This window comes from Bufo gargarizans, chromosome 11 (assembly GCF_014858855.1).
Source record: "Bufo gargarizans isolate SCDJY-AF-19 chromosome 11, ASM1485885v1, whole genome shotgun sequence".
Lineage (NCBI taxonomy): Eukaryota > Metazoa > Chordata > Amphibia > Anura > Bufonidae > Bufo > Bufo gargarizans.
Window position 1 is genome coordinate 85,154,594 of NC_058090.1, and position 19,363 is coordinate 85,173,956.

The window sequence follows — 19,363 nt, forward strand, 5'->3', positions numbered from 1 at the left end:
CTGTTGTCCTCCTTCAGGTGAATAGAACCCTATGACTATGTTTAACATATAGCCTGGGAGCTTTCCTGGCATGTATGGCCACATAGAGGTCATACGTAATGTGAACACAGCCTTTGCTGATGACGTCACAGATCTTAAACCGTATCTATGATTTATGGTATCTATTATCTGCAGTGATCCTTCTGGACAAGGCATGGGGCACAATGAGCGTCTGTCTCGGGCCTCCTACACAGTCTGTCCGTCAGGCCTGTGCTCTGCAACCTGTCTCTAGTCTTTTGTCTCCTCATTTCATGGATAATGTACTTTGTTCCTTGTGTTCATACCTGGGTTTGTGTTCTCTCAGTGTTTACAATGGTTGTAGGTTGAATAGGATGCCATATTATTCCATGGTGTCATAGGGCTTCTTAACCCCTTGTAGACACTAGAAGAGGCCAGGTGGAATCTGCATCTCACAGGTTAAATATTTGTGAGCGTATATGAACGGGAACTTCTAATGTAAATACTCCCTTGTATTGAGTCTTCTGGTCATGTTCCCTACCCTTCCCTGTTTCATACTTTGCTTGCCCTTTCAGGCCTATTTGTTAATTTACAAGCATTTGGGTAACCTCTTATTGGATACAGCTCGCCTTTTATACCTGCAACAGTTCTTCTTGTTAAGGACTCCACAATATCTCCTGGTCAACCAGACATCTTTGGTTGCCCACCTCTGTGAGCCACATCTTCCTTTCTTGGCCTCTCTCTTCTTTGAGCAGAAATCTCCTTTGTGGCTCATACTTCGAAGGGGTGAATTTGCCCTATTTTGTTACTCTCCTCTTGGATTCCTCCCATTTTTTTTTTTTTTATGGTTACATTTCCATTTGTTGACCTCCTCTATGGTCTCATTATTATTATTATTGACTGCTGTTTGAGGGTCTTTGCAGATCCCATTTCTCTCTCTATGAATGAGCACCTCTACTTAGGTAGTCCACAATTTCTTTATGTTTTGAGCTTGTTCTATACTCTTTCATGAATTGAGCAACTTCAGACGTTACTAGAAGCAAGATTCAAGCTGGGAAGATCCCTCCCTGACATTTTTCATTGGAGTGACTATATAATTTAAGCAACCTTTTTGTTGACTTTTACAGGGTGTGATTGTTGTGTCGATAGCCAAGTTATAACTGAATTCGTATATTGATGTTCCTCCAAGGTTGTGGCTGTGCAGACTAGGGGCGGACACGGACAGCAGAGGGCCCCTGTGCAAGGAATGTAACACCCTCCCCAAACCACACATTCAGATATACACATATACGTGCAAATAAAAAACATCTTGTTAATATGGGACAATATGTTTACAATATATATATTTTTATACTAGGCCACTCCTATAACTCTGCCCAAAGCATAACTATACACAGTAATGCCCACACTGTGCCCCCTTCATAGTAGTTATGCCCAGATATGTGCCCCCTTCACAGTAGCTATGCCCAGACATGTGCCCCCCTTCACAGTAGCTATGCCCAGACATGTGCCCCCCTTCACAGTAGCTATGCCCAGACATGTGCCCCCCTTCACAGTAGCTATGCCCAGACATGTGCCCCCCTTCACAGTAGCTATGCCCAGACATGTGCCCCCCTTCACAGTAGCTATGCCCAGACATGTGCCCCCCTTCACAGTAGCTATGCCCAGACATGTGCCCCCCTTCACAGTAGCTATGCCCAGACATGTGCCCCCCTTCACAGTAGCTATGCCCAGACATGTGCCCCCCCTTCACAGTAGCTATGCCCAGACATGTGCCCCCCCTTCACAGTAGCTATGCCCAGACATGTGCCCCCCCTTCACAGTAGCTATGCCCAGACATGTGCCCCCCCTTCACAGTAGCTATGCCCAGACATGTGCCCCCCCTTCACAGTAGCTATGCCCAGACATGTGCCCCCCTTCACAGTAGCTATGCCCAGACATGTGCCCACCCTTCACAGTAGCTGTGCCCAGACATGTGCCCACCCTTCACAGTAGCTGTGCCCAGACATGTGCCCCCCCTTTACAGTAGCTGTGCCCAGACATGTGCCCCCCCTTTACAGTAGCTGTGCCCAGACATGTGCCCCCCTTTGCTAAGAAAAATGTATTATTATATGCAAACAGGGACGTAGAGGCTCCGCTCTCTTTGACTGCCGCGCCCTCTGCACTTTGACATGGACAGTTGTAATGACCTTTTCACTGCCAGGCCCTGTCAAAGTAGACAGGGAGCGGCAATTGTAAAGCAACTGGTGCCACTAGGTGTAATGGCAACGCCCCAATTGCTCCTAGAGGCTCATTTGCATAAATTAAAACATCATTTTTATCAGCAATGCGGTCACATATGAACATGGGACCAACACAGACACCTTCAGCTACTAAGTGCACATGTAACTTGTCAGTGTCATAGGTATAAAACTGCTGACAGATGCCCTTTAAAGCAGTTGTCCGGGTTCAGAGTTGACCCTGGACATACCCCTTCTCAGCCCCTCAGACATTCCATACGCCGATGCTCTCCCTTGGTCTGCGCTGTAAAGCGTAGGGCAAGAGCCGTTTTGTTTACAGCCCTAGCAGTGTTCACTGATGGGTGGCTTTACAGGCTAGGGCAGCACTAATGCCCGTCCATTAGTGCCAGTGACGTCACAGGGCTCTCTGCTGGGTGTAGTACCCCTACAGTGCCCTCAGTACTAATAAGGCACGCCTAATAGATATAAGACTGATCTATAAGACACTCCTATGGAGCCCTTAGTAGTAATGGGCCGCCACCACTGCCCACAGTATTTATAATGTTCCTTGCAGTGCCCCCTGTAATTATAGCACCTCCTGCCGTACCCCCTAGAGTTATAATCTTCTCTGTAGTGGCCCTATAAATCATAATGCCTGTCCTCTCCCTCCAGTCTTCTATATGATAGTCCCATGTAAATAATATCACTGCTCTCCCTCCAGTCTTTTATGCCACGCAGTCCCATGTAAATTACACCATTCATCCCCCTCCCTTCAGCCCCTCTAACATACAGTCCCAGGTAAAAAACATATTTCCCTCCCACTAAGCAGGGAGGAGATATAATGGGGAGAACCAAATCTCCCAGCATTTCTCTGGCACTTACATTCATTCCATGTACAGGTCTCCACCGCTGAGCGCTGCCTCTTTCGGCACTGGTCACATGACACTGACCTCATCACAGTTCCTACCAGTGTTGTAAAGGTCACATGACTATGATGTCATGGCAGGTCCTTCAGCTATGGAGGCAGCAGATTCACAGTAAATCCTATTCAGGCCCCCCTTCCACCCCAAGGCGACCAGGTTACTCTGGCAGAGGAAGGGAGGGAAAAAATAATAAAAAAAACACCTCAGCTGTCACTGGGAAGGGCCCCCCTCCCCCTCTGGGCCACGCACAGGAGATATGTCTGCTCCAGGATGAAGATTCCCAGCAGTAGCATTTTACCAATTATCTTCTGACCTTCATCCTTAAGGTCTTTTTCCATCCTTCGCCATTATTTTTAGAATCGGTAATGAATTTTTCCTTAGTTTTTTTTTTAACACTTTTTTAACACGTTACCGTTCCATGTAAACCTTTTGTCTTCAGTTGACAAATGAATTCCATTTTCTCCTTTTTTGCATTTGTGAAATTCCTTGAATCCTTGGCGTAATATTTCATAGTCTACTTCCAGAAGTGACTGTGAGTCAGACTGGGAGATATTAAGGATTTTTATGGCTGCCGGTCGGAACGTTAGGAGCGTCTGATGATGGATGGGGTTGAGATGAGGTAATGAACTCTCATCGTGTGAGCATGGGACTGGCAGACTAGGATTTCCTAATGTCTGCTTGGATTTCCAGAGCCAGGAAGGAATTAATATGTATTCGCTTTCAGATTCTACCCAACATGCCTGGCTCTTTACAGCCCCGCTAATATGTGGCCATTGCCTATTCATCATGTTGGCAGCTCTCAGAATCCTATACCTTGTTTTATTTTAAAGCATTTTATTTTATATATAAATATATATATTTTTATTTTATTAAGTCCATGAAAAATATTCCTGCAATGTTTGTCGTGCTGAATAACAGGTCGGTGTAATGTTGGATAGTAGTTAACGAGGTCCCATATACATGAGCGTATTGTCTGCCGAACCCACCGTTTCCAGCTCCCGACTGATTGGGCAAAGTGAATTATTTCACCCTAACCTTTTGTTCTCCGTGGACATATTCTGCCGCCAAGAGTGTTTGGCAGGGACTTACTCCTCTCTCATAATTGGGTGCGTGGTGGTGGAGTCGGTAGAGACTGGCCGGCTTTAGACTAAATCGGACAGTTTCAACCATAACGGACTGCTATAGTTCTGGTTTCTCAAAAACAAAATAAGTAAAAAAGACAAGAAAATGTATTTATTTATTCATTTTTAGGTAGAGTGTATTGTTTGTTATACTATTTCATTTATGGTGTATTTCTCTTTTTTTTTGTAGGTTTTTGGACTCCTCTTGGCCTCCGGTAGGAAATGTCAATGGTGAATAAGTGAGGGAACCTGTTTTTTGTTTTACTTTTTACATTTTAAAATTCTAAGTTCCACTTGAAGATGCACGAAGGATCGTAGGATTACTCTACACTATCCAATCCCGGGTTTCCCGTGATCCTAAACTGGTGAGTGTCCGTGTATGGAAGCCGTGTTTACCTTTTTCAATTTTTTTATTTTCAGAACATTACTATCCATAATAATTCTAATCCATTAGTATTTGATTGCAACTTTCTGGGAATGTTAAACCAAGAAGGCCAAGTACAGAGGCCAAGTTTTGTTTAATCAGCTTTTTTTACATTTTGGATTTTTTTTTTTTCCTCAAAAAATTGGACAAGACCAGTTGTGGTTATGTTTTTTGTTGCCAAGTATTTACCATAATTTCTAGGTATAATTTTGGTTTGTTGGTAATAGTTTTCTTTACCCATGTATGCCAAAATGAAACTTTACGTTTTAGATATTTTATGTCTTGGGGCTATTCCTCTGGATCAACTTGCAGGATGACAGGCCGAACTGGATGGACAAATGTCTTTTTTCGGCCTTATAGTACAGGTATGCCCAATTGGTGGCCTTCCAAAACTTCAACTCAATGCTCGGACAGCTATAAAGGCATGCTGGGAGTTGTAGTTTAGCAACAGCTGGAGGGCAGCAGGTTGTGCATACCTGATTGGCTAGTCAGGTGAATTGTCTACCAAGGCTTTTTTATTATTTTTTTCTCAGATCCATTAACATCTCCTTTTATCATTTAAAAATTTTGATATCGATAGCCTATCCCCAGGATAGCTCAGACATCTGATTGCTGGGGTTCTGATTCCTGGCATCCCCTGCTGGTCAGCTATTTGGAGAGGCTGCAGCCTCCTCGCAGCATACAATGCATAATGCTGTGCTAGCTGAGGTCCATCTACGTGAATGAGATGAGCTCCACCTAGGCCGGTGAATGTGACATCACTGGTTTAGAGAGAGGCCGCAGTGCACACCGGAACGTCGCAGCCTCTCCAAACAGCTAATGGCAGGGTCGCTGAGTCAGAGCCCCACCGATCAGATATTGATGACCTATCCTGTTATTTCTTCAGGTCATCTAAAATATAATAAACGAGCAACTTTAATAAATAGATTTAGTTTAAAGATCAACTTGCGTTTTGAGTATACAGCTCCTGTGCATACCTATGTGCCGCCAAGAGTGAAACCTTGTGTAGTCTGGTCCTGCAGTAATGTGTTGCTTCCCTCCATCTTCCTCGTCTTCTTGTAGACCAGGGATCACCGACCTTTGGCTGTGAAACTACAACTCCCAGCATGCTCTTTCCACTTGTGTGGGAGTTTAGAGAGCAGCCGAGCAAGTGTGCATGATGGGTGATGTAGTTTCACAACACCTGGAGTGCCAGAGGTTGCTGACCCCTGTTGTAGGCAGTAGAAGAGCGGGCAGAGGATGTGGGCACAACCCCTTGGAAATTATGGGCACTTCTGTGTTTTCTGCAGAGTTACTGTTTGACTCTTCATCTTGGAATTTTGACTGGGCAATCCTAAACCAAACCACAGTGCAACTCAATATTGTGCAACTGGATATTGTTAGCTAGGCCAGTGGACTTCACAAAATGTTCTCAACATGTTCTTAGCCTTGTAGAACCTTCCTTAAGACATACTGTATATATTTACAAACGGACCACTGTGAATAAAGTTTATTGAAAAGAGCATGAATCGGCACTGTTAAGCCCCCAAATGGCCACTTATGCATAAACCCTATCCATTTTCTATACAGTTCATGGGATTGTCCTGACAAAATAGGGAATATTGGCTTGTAGGACCGAGTGTGCTCTCTAGGACCATGGCTATACTGTTCTTTCTCTAGCAGATGCATACCCCTCTGAAAGCCTCTGCTTAAGTCCCTTGACAACATCTCAAAAACAGTCCAGTTGTATATTACTTGAAGTAATCCACCTTTATTATTATTATATTTTTTTTTTTTTGGGATGCCTTCTACTCCTGTACTGCCCAGACTAAATTCTAAGTCTTTGGCAGAACATCTTACCGATGTGTTTCCTTTGAAAGGGACGATCTCAAATGTACCCAAAAATGGCCCTCCAAACGGTCTTGTTCCAGAAGTTATGATCCCTAACTTTAGAGGGACTCCCCGCCCCCCAATAAGTTAAGTGTGTGTGTTTTTTGTTTTTTCTTACAACATCCCTTTAGTCAAAATTGCACCCCAGTTTGGCATTTTCTAAGATGTAATCCTCCAGACAGGGCCGTGTCGGTGTCACTGTAGCTGAAGTCCTGAAGAAGATATCTTCCTCTTGCATGACGTAGATGGTCTATGCTGTTGTAGAGGGGTTGATTTCACGTGGAGGCCTGTCTACTGCAGTTGTCCCGTGAACAAGTTCTTCAGGTTTTGTCTAGCAGCTGACCTTCCAGTTTCAGCCTGGTGTTTGGCTAACGCGTTATTATAGTATTAAGTCGTCCGCTTATTTTCAAAAAGTCATTTAGTTATACTGCTGAATGTAGACTTTCCCATGTGTAATTTGCATGTACGCTCTAGAATATCTACCATGCGATTATAGGCATGGCAAGAGCACGAGTGATGGGTGTGGTGTAAAGAATTAATGAACGCTAAGTCTTCTTGTGCCCAGTCCAAGAACAGGGAGAGCATTGTATAATAGAGGGTGAGGCCTACATGGCACCTAACATCCGAAGATCAAAAGGAGTTAGTCTCAGCCATCTCCACAGCTCTGAGCTTTGTTGTCCAAGGTTCCTTCAGCTTTAGTTTCCTACTTACATCCAGAATATGCCATCTGTGTGTGTGTATGTGTATATACGGTATATGAATTAATTTTTGTATTATACTTGAGCCAAACCTATAGGAAATCATACCAACCTTCACTTCAATATGGGTTTGGATGGGTAGTCGGAGACTAAGAGGTGCTTAAGAACCATTATGGCTCCTTAAAGCAGATTCTTAATGTCCTTTTATCAGGCCAACTATATGTAGTCTACTCCATGGTTGCTTCCCTGCATAAGTGTGCTTTTAGGCTTCCTTTTGAAGTTGTTCCATGGTTTCCTTCTCAACTCCTGCTACCTTCAGAGAAGATGAAATCAAAGACGGAAAATGCATCTATAACTATAGTAACAAGACTTTGTGCGACTATGTCTGTGTGGTTATACTGTCCATAGCAACTAATGGCTTCGTTCACATCACCGTTCAGCCTTTCCGTTCTCCTGCTCCGTTTAGGGGCAGGAGAACGGGAAGGACGGATAAGCACATAACTGACGCCAAACTGAGTCAAACGGAACCTGAGGACCGCATAGACTATAATGGGGTCCGTTATGTTTCCGCTCAGAAGATGATTTTTAAGCTGCATGCACAACTTTTGTCTCCGCTTAAAAATCATCTTCTGAGTGGAAACATAATGGACCCCATTATAGTCTATGGGGTCCTCAGGCTCCATTTGACTCAGTTTGGTGTCAGTTATGTGCTTATCCGTCCTTCCCGTTCTCCTGCCCCTAAACGGAGCAGGAGAACGGAAAGGCTGAACAGTGATGTGAACGAAGCCTTAGTCATTAATCAAAATTTTCCAACCTGGCTGACTACATTGTCAGCAGAATGTACAAAATATGTAAGTCATGCGTGTGCTGTCCGCATTTTTTGCCAACTTGTTGGCTACAGTGGATCTGTGGTCCGCAGTATGCGCACACGTTCTATCTTTTTGCAGAACGAACATAGGTTTGTGGAAAGCACATGCATGATCCCTGTGCTTTCCACATCTCTATGTCCTATACTTGGCCAAAAAATGCAGACCATGGACCCATAGAAGTCATTGGGTCCACAGAAAAATGTGAGTGTAACATGGATGGCATCCGTATTTTGCAGATCCACAATTTGCAGACTGCAAAATTAAATGTGGTCGTATTCAGGAGACCTTACTGGTGTTGTCTCTTCTCAAATAATGGTGGCCTATCTCTAGGATGTGCCACCAATGTAAGATATATGTGCTTGTAGATTTAGATGGTTGTGCTCACCTTTTCGTGTGAAGGCGTGTATGAAAATGGTCAGTGCTGCCGATGTCGTCCGATCCTCACTTCAAGGGGTTGCCAACCCTCCGGAGGAGTATGAATACTGGAGATAAGGCAAAGGGTAGCATACGTAGTTCTGACACCTACGGGACTACGTAGACTACCCTTCGCCTTAAACCTCATTTGTATGGCCAGCTTCTTGTCAGAAGACTTCAACTGTTGCCTTGGGGCCAGCATTAGAAGACCATCGGCCCACTGTCTCATGTTTAAGGGTGTTGCAGGACTCTTGAAGACTCTCAAAAGATGTTGGAAGGGAACGGAGGATTAGGCATGCTGCATTTCCACATGGAAGGTTGGGTTCTCAGGAGGTAATCCTCCAGTAGAGGTGTCTGATGGCAACCTATTCTTTACTAAGAATGCTCAAAGTTGCATGACCACTTTTAGACTTTGACCCTCCCCCCCCTCAACTTCAGTCAGGAGCTGTAAAGCTCGGTTCTTAGATTGGCAGTTTTTAGCATCAAAACCAGAAGTGAACTCTGAAGTAATGGGAAATATGAATGGAGAACTTCTACTTCTCCTTTCTTCTGGAGTCCACTTTAGAAAGTTTTCCAGCAAAAACCAAATTGCCTCCACAAAAAACTGTCGTATTCGGAACCCGTGACTCCTGGTAACCTAGACACAATCCTTGCAATCGACTATAGGGGGCTGAAATTGGGCAGATGTATCACATGAATTCAGGATGTTCTTTTGACCTTTAATTTCTAAAAGTAGAATTTCCTTTTTGTCACCTTTCAATGTTTTTTTCATACCGGTCCCTGTGCCCCATCATTCCTGGTGCTGTCCACTTCTATACTACCTCAGGAATGGATATCGGAGCATCTGATGTCACGTTTATGCTTGTATTGCATTATTAGCACGTTCACCTTAGTATTTCTGGTGTTGCACACTATTCTGCTCTTCCTGCTGGTTTTGCTGCGTGGTTCTTTTGTTTCTTTGAGATTTTTCATGATCGTCTCCCTGGAGAAACCTGATCCCTTTTTCTGAACAATGGGAGAAAAGTTACAAAATGAAGCAAATATTTTTTTTTGTTTCGCTCCTTGCTCACCCTACACCCTTCCTTCCAGTCTCTCCACCCTGCGACTCTCCATTCACTTGCTTGGAAGAATGTTTTTAGGCCTGGCTGCCATTACCTAGGAAACCAAAGGGGGTGCGTGTGGGGGAGGTGCCTGGAGACTAGGCCTTTTGGGTTTCCAAGGTAATGCATGCAAAAAATCTGGCATTTGGGACAAAGGCTTTCACTGACTGCAGCATCCTGACCTTGTCCATCCAAAACCAGTAGCTGGAAGCAGGACATGATTAGATGTGTATTTTTTTTTTTTCAGTGCTGTTTCTATGGTCACCGAACCACGTCATATTGTCCACCAGCCGCTACTGCCGTGTACAGAAATGTCCTTATCTTTTAGCAGTTAGAGGGTTTTCAGCTGGTCCATACTAACTTGACAATTCTCAAATTATAATTTTTTGCCCAGCTAGTTAGTGGGTAAATTTTTCCCCAAATGTGGCTCTTTGCTCAGGAAGATAATCGCAATCCTTTTGCAGTCAACATGGGCCAAAATTTTTATTTTATAGACCAAGGAACCTACGTGTCATGTTGGTCTCGGAACCTCTGGGGAGGTCCATCTCCTGGATACCAGATTGTAGTTCCAGGGCACAGCCACTCCAGATGTTCTTCACTTAGCCAGGAAAACCGTCCATAACATGCGGCACTTGTAAGTGTGGGACTCCACCACCGATATGATATTGATGACCAAGCCTAAGGACAGGCTATTAATATTATTGTCCCAGAAACCCCTTTTAAGTGTCAACTGGTTGTCTGTTTTTGTTTTTAGCTTTGCTCCTCTAGTTAGAAGCTATTACTTTATCTATTGGAGTCTGTGGTGCTCTAAAATCCAGTTCCTCTGTCATCGTAGGTTCTGGCTGCTCTATTCCTCACACTGTTGATGTTTGTTTAAAACCTATGTATTACCCGTGATAAAAGCTGCAGTGCCAGGACCCCTGTTGTACAAAAATGGGTAATCTCAAGGGTCCACAAAATTGAAGAGATTTTTTCTTTTTTTTTCTTTCTCTTTCTCCAAAATCAAATCACTCAAAATTCAGAATCACTAGAATCAGAATTTAATGACTAGTCCTGGTTGAAGATCCGGGCTTCTGATGGATCACTACTACCTGATGGACTGGCAATGTTGCATTAGCATATGAGTCATTGATTTCCATAACTCGCCAAATACCCTGCGGCTCCAAGTTTATGGAATGAAAATTAATGGCATTTTTTTTCACCCCATATCGTTTGCTTTTTGTATGTAGGCTGAAAACAACAGTGTAATTGTGTCTGTTGTAACCGTATCCAGCACCTATTGACCACTCTGAAGCCTCTCTTGGTTCCTTCTCTTTGATGCTTTCCTGGTATTCTCCTCGTTCCTGGTTATATCTGTCTTCAGGGAAACATTCCCACAACGCAAATAACTCGAGAAAAGACTAATACAAAAGAAGTATAGAATGTACACAAACTGTGCCGCAAAGACCCTGATTCCATAATAGCGCTTAACACTACAGGACGGCTGCTTATAGTCATCTGCTTACTAGTGGTCACTAATCAAGGCTGATGGCAGTATTATAGTAGGTATATTCTTGTACATAGGAGCAGTATTATAGTAGTTATATTCTTGTACATAGGAGGCAGTATTATAGTAGTTATATTCTTGTACATAGGAGGCAGTATTATAGTAGTTATATTCCTGTACATAGGAGCAGTATTATAGTAGTAATATTCTTGTACATAGGAGCAGTATTATAGTAGTTATATTCTTGTACATAGGAGCAGTATTATAGTAGTTATATTCTTGTACATAGGAGCAGTATTATAGTAGTTATATTCTTGTACATAGGAGGCAGTATTATAGTAGTTATATTCTTGTACATAGGAGCAGTATTATAGTAGTTATATTCTTGTACATAGGAGGCAGTATTATAGTAGTTATATTCTTGTACATAGGAGCAGTATTATAGTAGTTATATTCTTGTACATAGGAGGCAGTATTATAGTAGTTATATTCTTGTACATAGGAGGCAGTATTATAGTAGTTATATTCTTGTACATAGGAGGCAGTATTATAGTAGATATATTCTTGTACATAGGAGGCATTATTATAGTAGTTATATTCTTGTACATAGGAGCAGTATTATAGTAGTAATATTCTTGTACATAGGAGCAGTATTATAGTAGTTATATTCTTGTACATAGGAGCAGTATTATAGTAGTTATATTCCTGTACATAGGAGCAGTATTATAGTAGTTATATTCTTGCACATAGGAGGCAGCATTATAGTAGTTATATTCTTGTACATAGGAGGCAGTATTATAGTAGATATATTCTTGTACATAGGAGGCAGTATTATAGTAGTTATATTCTTGTACATAGGAGCAGTATTATAGTAGTAATATTCTTGTACATAGGAGGCAGTATTATAGTAGTTATATTCTTGTACATAGGAGCAGTATTATAGTAGTTATATTCTTGTACATAGGAGCAGTATTATAGTAGTTATATTCCTGTACATAGGAGCAGTATTATAGTAGTTATATTCTTGCACATAGGAGGCAACATTATAGTAGTTATATTCTTGTACATAGGAGCAGTATTATAGTAGTTATATTCCTGTACATAGGAGCAGTATTATAGTAGTTATATTCTTGTACATAGGAGCAGTATTATAGTAGTTATATTCTTGTACATAGGAGCAGTATTATAGTAGTTATATTCTTGTACATAGGAGGCAGTATTATAGTAGATATATTCTTGTACATAGGAGGCAGTATTATAGTAGTTATATTCTTGTACATAGGAGCAGTATTATAGTAGTAATATTCTTGTACATAGGAGCAGTATTATAGTAGTTATATTCTTGTACATAGGAGCAGTATTATAGTAGTAATATTCTTGTACATAGGAGCAGTATTATAGTAGTTATATTCTTGTACATAGGAGCAGTATTATAGTAGATATATTCTTGTACATAGGAGTAGTATTATAGTAGTTATATTCTTGTACATAGGAGCAGTATTATAGTAGTTATAGTCTTGTACATAGGAGCAGTATTATAGTAGTTATATTCTTGTACATAGGAGCGGTATTATAGTAGTTATTTTTTTGTACATAGGAGCGGTATTATAGTAGTTATATTCTTGCACATAGGAGGCAGCATTATAGTAGTTATATTCTTGTACATAGGAGGCAGTATTATAGTAGTTATATTCTTGTACATAGGAGCAGTATTATAGTAGTTATATTCTTGTACATAGGAGCAGTATTATAGCAGTTATATTCTTGTACATAGGAGCAGTATTATAGTAGTTATATTCTTGTACATAGGAGCAGTATTATAGTAGTTATATTCTTGTACATAGGAGGCAGTATTATAGCAGTTATATTCTTGTACATAGGGGCAGTATTATAGTAGTTATATTCTTGTACATAGGAGGCAGTATTATAGTAGTTATATTCTTGTACATAGGAGGCAGTATTATTGTATTAGTATTTTTGTGCATATAGAGACATGGTGGCTCGGTTGTTGGCACGGGTGACTTGCAGCTGTAGGGTTTTTGGTTCAAGTCTGACCAAGGAGTGTTGTCTGAAAGGAGTCTGTATGTTCTCCCCTTGTTTGTGTGGATTTCCTTGTGGTTCTCTGGTTTCCTTCCAAAATCCAAATATCTACTGATGGGGAATCTAGATTATCCTCTCTCGCTGTATCCAGAGGAGGGCACAATGTCTGTACAGGTTTTATCATTTAAATAAGATAGGAGGCAGCATTACAGTAATGTTATGAAGATTGTGCTTCTTTGTGAGAATGTAGATGACCTACATTTGGCGCACACCCATCATTATGGTGCTGACTTCGACCCCCCCCCCCCATCCCATCTTCTCCTGTGGAGGTGGACATACTATCTACTGTTTTTTGTTCTTTTTGAATTCTTGTTTGTCCCCAGAGCTCATAGGGACTCGGTCAAGTGTTTTTTTTACCACTGAGACATAACATTGGATATTCTAGAACTGCCCCCTCATTCCATGTTGTCAGTTGGTCTTGTGGTGTCATGTAGACCTCCCTATTGTTGACTACACATTGATGTAACCTAGGATTTTAGGTTTAATCTTTTGATCGCCATTAGAATTTGAGATCTTAAAAGGAGAGAAGCTATGCGGGAAAGATACAAAACCGTAACTTTTTTATTTTTTTTATTTTTTTTGTAATTCACTCCTGATTTTTGTCTTCCAGACCGTGTAGCCGTCCCCTAATGGTTCTTTTGTAGGCGCTTATAGAAGCCCTAAAATAAGGGTCTCTTTAACAGGTTCCTTTATAATCTAAAAGATTGCCGCCACGTTTAAAAATGCTAATAAAACAATGTTTTTGGCAAAAATATTAGAATTATGGGAATCTGCAGCTAAAATTATTTTAGTCGTTTTTGTGTTTTTCCCCCCCAAATCATAGCTTAAAAAAAAAAATATTTTTCAGCTTTGACAGATGAAATTAACAAGAAACATGTCGCCAACTGTTTCTTTCCTGACAGGTTTTGCATATTTCATGAATATTCCCTCGTTAAGTATTCCCGTCATTTGGTAAACAGGGGGCGATGCAGCCATTTCATGGTTTCTGGGAACTTTCTGGAACTGAATAACAATTCAGCTAAACAAACGTTTTTTCTTGAGTTATAAACTCCTTAATGTCTGGGTTGAGTGATTGTGTAACAGATGCCATGTGTATATATGGATAATAACCAGTAGTTGTGGTGGGAAGGCAACCAATCAAATCCAATTTTGGTTGTAAACTAATACATTCCTGTTCCTCCCAGTGCCACCGTTAACCTGCATACTGGGCACCATGTCTGACATCTGCCATTTTGGAAGAGTCTGGAGACTTAATTTTGACCGGATTGGTCAACTATCTGCCAGCTGCTCATCAAAAAAATGTTTTTTTAAAAAATTGTCCAATTATCGATTGATTCTCTAACTATTGACCATGAATTGGTCACACTCCTAGATTTAGGAGAATAGTTGCTTGCTGATGAAATGTTGGATATTTCAATATATTTATATCCGTCATGTATGAACAGCCAATCAGGTTGAGGAAAACTGAAGGTTTGGTCTTGTCTTACCCTCTCACAATGCAGGACGCATGCGTGATTGGCTGAACCCAGTGCGCTTTAGTGTGGGGGTTGGAAGGAATAATTGCCGGCATTCGGCTAACAGCTATTGACAGTGTAGGGGCGCCTTAACTTGTACCCCCCCCTCCCCCAATATTTTCCTCCACACAATGGCTGCCAGCCCTCTATTGCAGTACGCCAGTACAGGGGATCTCTGCAAATGGTTTGTAATGTAATGTGCACCAAGCATTGGCAGGGACAGCTAGAATCCTCCTGTTCCTCCCTCCTTGGCAGGAATGGGCTGGTCCTACTTCCTGACTAGAGAGAGTTCTAGTCTAAGTGAGTGAGGTGGGAGCAAGAAAGTCCATGTCCAAGACCTCAGGATTCAGGGACTACACGATCTCTGTGAAAGTTACTGCTTCTCTGCTACAGCCATAAAGATAGAAAGAAGAACTTTGATTCTGCATTGCCAAGCATAGGGATCATCAATGTAAACTGACTTTGCTGCTTGTGAGGGATTACAGTTAAGACACCCGACACACTTAATAGGGCTGCAGTAAACTATTATTTTAGTAATTGAGTATTGATTTTTACTTTATAAGAAAAAATTAAGACCCCCCGTGCCATCGTCTCTGCTGCCCTGACGCTGTGCACTCCGGGCGCTCGGCCTTAGTCGCACCAACTTACCTTTCCAGCAGGGGCTCAGCCGACACTCCATCGTTCCGCGCTGCTCTGCGCCTGATGTCGCACAGCGCGTCAGGTCACAGTGTTTGTACGTCAGGAGGTCAGTCCAGCGCGGGACCATGGACGTGCCGTGGAGTGTCCCCTGCTGGAAAGGGGAGTATTCCAAGCGCAGCTGGAGACCACAGAGTGGGAGTAATGGCAAGCACTTTACTCCCACGCCGTGGTCACATGACAAACAAATCTTCAATGCAAAAAATTTGCATTGAGGATTTTTTGGCGTCGAATTACTTGATTTCATCGAGTAATCCTTTCAGCCCTAACACTTAATCACGTCCTGGCCAGAAGTGCCTTTAAAGACTTGTATCCTGCATTGGACACTACAGCCATAATTGCTAGGCAGAGGTTCTAGTGAGCGAGACTTTAGAGAGCTGGCACATAGAATGCCAGCCTCCATACCTCACCATCTGGAAAAGGGATTTGCACTGTGTACAATTATTGTTGGATGTATTACAACTTTTTTGCATACAAGTTTAAAGGAACATTTATTCTTCTACCTCTGGCAGAGGGAAGGAAGGATGCACAATCCTCTCGCTGCATCGGACCTAGGGAAACCACTGTGACACATCCCATAGTCAGAGCCACTACCACTCCCATCCTCCGCTTTGGCTCCTCGAGGGCTCACTGCAAAGGTCAATATGGCAGAACAAGATAAGGGACAGTCCCCTTGCGGTTCTCTCGGCGCACAGATAATGCTTGAGTAATCACCAGCGATTGGCTGTGTGGGCATTTCCTATATATCAAGAGGGAGGCAGGGACCAATCGCTAAAACGGGACCTGCAGGGGATTGATGAAGTGAGGCTCTTTAAAATTTGACATCCTGACCTTTAAAAAAAACATAAAAAAATCCCAGGCTTGCCGACCTCTCTCATAGATTTACTAGACTTAAGTATGAGGAAACGCAGATCACTGCATCTGTTAAGGTCACCAATTAGGTTGGATTTTTGAGAAAGGGCCGAATGTACAAAGTAAACAAAATGTTGAGAGTCACAGAAACTTAAACAGAGAGCTGCCCCGGGGTTGGTTTAGTCAATAAGATAATGAGTTTTCTCCTGTTGGCTCAGGATGACAGGAAAGTCTTCTAGCCCAGGACAGGTTTTGCGAGTGGTGGGCTCACATATTCCCACATTCGTGTTTGAAGTTTTTCTTGATTGTATAATGGTGTCACAATTATATAGAATTGGGCGTATCCCCACAGACTCTGGCATGTCCCTTCCCTTTTTGGTCCTTCGTGAATGCATCGCAGGCGTCAGTAATTTCTAGGAAATGTACCCAATTTCCATTCATTTTGAGGATCTTGTTTATATATTTTTTAGAAATCTACTGACCTTTTGATCTGCCTTCTCCATGTTACACCTGTTTATTTTAGGTCCAGTCATAAAAGAGGTGTCAACCACCCAAAGGGATTTCCACCTACTTTGTATATTGTAGACCGGTTGAACTTGGTGGGGGTTCCTGGAAGTGGGACTAATAATTCCTCTAGTCAAGGCTGGACAAATGCTAGGGTCCAGGTGGTTGATGCCACATTTTCTATTGGTACCTACATTTTTGAGGTTTCTACTGATCTCTATGAAAGGTCTTGGTTTGCCTTACTAAAATGTCAGATCGGTTCCTGACATCTATATGAAGAGTTTCATGGGCAAACTTGGTTAATGATGTGGGAAGTGTATTTTTTGTTTCATTGTTTTTGGTTTTTTTCCCTACGTTAGGTTCCCTTATTTTTCTTATGAGAAGGACCGACACCGCCAATCAAAATAGAGTCCCTCAAGGTGAAAGTCGATTTTCTGACGGCGCCTTTTGGCCTGAAAAAGCCTGTGCTGAAAGAGGCCGCAGCGGTGTTGGCTTCAGTTCCAGGTTCTGGGAAACCGAAAACCGTAATCGTGGATCGCCACAAAGGTCGTTACTCTGAAAACATGGACAACGAGTCCCAATATTCTGGGTACTCGTATAAATCTGGGCAATCCCGGAGTTCGCGCAAACACAGGTGGGGCATTTTCTCTCTCCAAAACTTTATGAAGGTGGTCTTATTGTACCTTTCCTGGCCTAAATACATCTGGAGTTAAACCAAAAAAAGTCTACTACTTTTCTTGGAACTTCAAGTCCCTTGTATGCCTGAATAAGTGGACTGTCCATGTAAAGCATGGACCTGCCCGGAGCTCAGGGTGTCTTTGTAATTGCATTAGTGGCAAGTGGATCCAGAGCATGATATCATCCCCTATTGACCCAGAATTCCCCTAATAGGGCTTTCCTAAACCAGACATGTTTTAGCTATAGTGTGACTTATTGGCTGTGTTTTTGTTTTGTTTTTCATGTATATATTTTTCTTTCTTTTTGTAGAGATCGAAGGGAAAGACACCGATCTAAAAGCCGGGACGGCAGCAGCCGAGGAGACAAGTCGGTCACTATTCAAGCTCCAGGAGAACCGTTGTTAGACAATGAGTCCACGAGAGGAGAAGAGAGGGTACGTTTTTGTTTTTTTAAGTCTGTATTCTAAATGTAAACCATCCGCACGTCCCGGCACACTTTCCATTTTTGCTTTCCTCCTGACTGGCTGAGCGTTGTTCAGTGACGGCAGTGCTCTTCCATCATGGGATTTTCCATATTCCATGGCAAACAACCACTTAACCCCTCGGCTTCCTACATAAAATGTAGAGACATTCTCTGACAGCCTATCGCCCTGTAGAGAGTGGCAACTATTCCTGCCACCCCCCCCCCCCTCTCCTAACGCCTGACGGCCCCTGTGTCTAATTAGCCTCCATGAGTGTTTGCAGAGGTAATTAGCAGAAGGGCTTATTGATTATTTTTTTTATATTTTTTGCTCCATCTATCTTCTTCCTAAAAGCCGTCACCCTGCAGGGTTAATATTAACAGGCATCTGGGTGTGTAAGGGAGCTGTGCCCCGGACCTGTGCATCTCTGGACGGTTGCCAGGGAGAGTTAATGAGCTGATCCAAAGTCGCATCTCAGTGCGCAGGGTAATTGTCAGGATTTTGCTATTGGGCGGCGGTGATGTCATTGTTTCCCGGTCGTGTCAAGGGCAGGAAGAGACAATGTCCTACAGCCATGAGCCTACTGTGGGAACTGCATTATCCGGCCGCTCGGTACAAATTTACTTCTCTTAGCTCCATTACATTTTGATTTGTAAAGGGATGAATCGGGGCCACCCCAAGTAGGGCACGTTGGCTTTTCTGCTCAAGGAGTACCACAGATGGCCAGTGCTCGTGGTCTCCACAAATCTGACTACTAATTGTATGTAAGAAATATTATTTAGGAAATGCACAGCACTGCAATTTCAGATACTATAGGCATACAGCTTTTACCACCATACACTGCAGAAAATACCGCCATACACAGTTCTATAGAAAATTATACCCCTGTATACACATTAATAGTGCTATCTTATCGCAGGGATGCTCAACCTGCAGCCCTCCAGCTGTTGCCAAACTACAACTCCCAGCATGCCTTAATAGCTGGGAGTTGGCAACAGCTGGAGGCACGCAGGTTGAGCATCCCTGCGATAAGATGGCACTATTAATGTGTATACAGGGGTATAAATTTATTTTTAAAAAATGTCCGTGTCCTATCGTATTTGGTCATTGTATGCTGGTGTTACATGAGCACTGTATGGTGCCTTTTATTATACCATTACAGTATTTTGTAGTCTGTGGTGGTGATGGCAGCAGATAGAACATATGTAATTTTGGCAGCTGTATGCAAGTGTTATTTTAGGCTAAATGCACACCAACGTTGTTTGTTTCTGTATCCATTATGTTTGTTTTTGTGCATTCATTTCAATGGGTCCGCAAAAAATGCGTGCTGTCTGTATCTCCGTTCCGTAGCCCCACCCAAAAAATAGAACATGTCCTATTCATGTCTGTTTTAGGCGTTGTTACAATGGATCCGCAAAAAAAAGGGATGGCATACGGAA

The 19,363-nt window shown here is 42.4% G+C and overlaps 1 protein-coding gene across 1 annotated transcript in view; it reads left to right on the forward strand.

Annotated features, from left to right (window-relative positions):
• The window catches only part of VANGL2 (VANGL planar cell polarity protein 2), a 57,389-nt gene that overhangs the window by 24,111 nt on the left and 13,915 nt on the right, over positions 1–19,363 (forward strand). The window contains exons 2-4 of the mRNA XM_044271744.1: positions 4,451–4,625; positions 17,146–17,420; positions 17,774–17,897. Of these exons, the coding sequence (XP_044127679.1) occupies positions 17,350–17,420; positions 17,774–17,897 (195 nt within the window). The 5' untranslated portion in view covers positions 4,451–4,625; positions 17,146–17,349. The remainder of the gene's footprint in view (positions 1–4,450; positions 4,626–17,145; positions 17,421–17,773; positions 17,898–19,363) is intronic.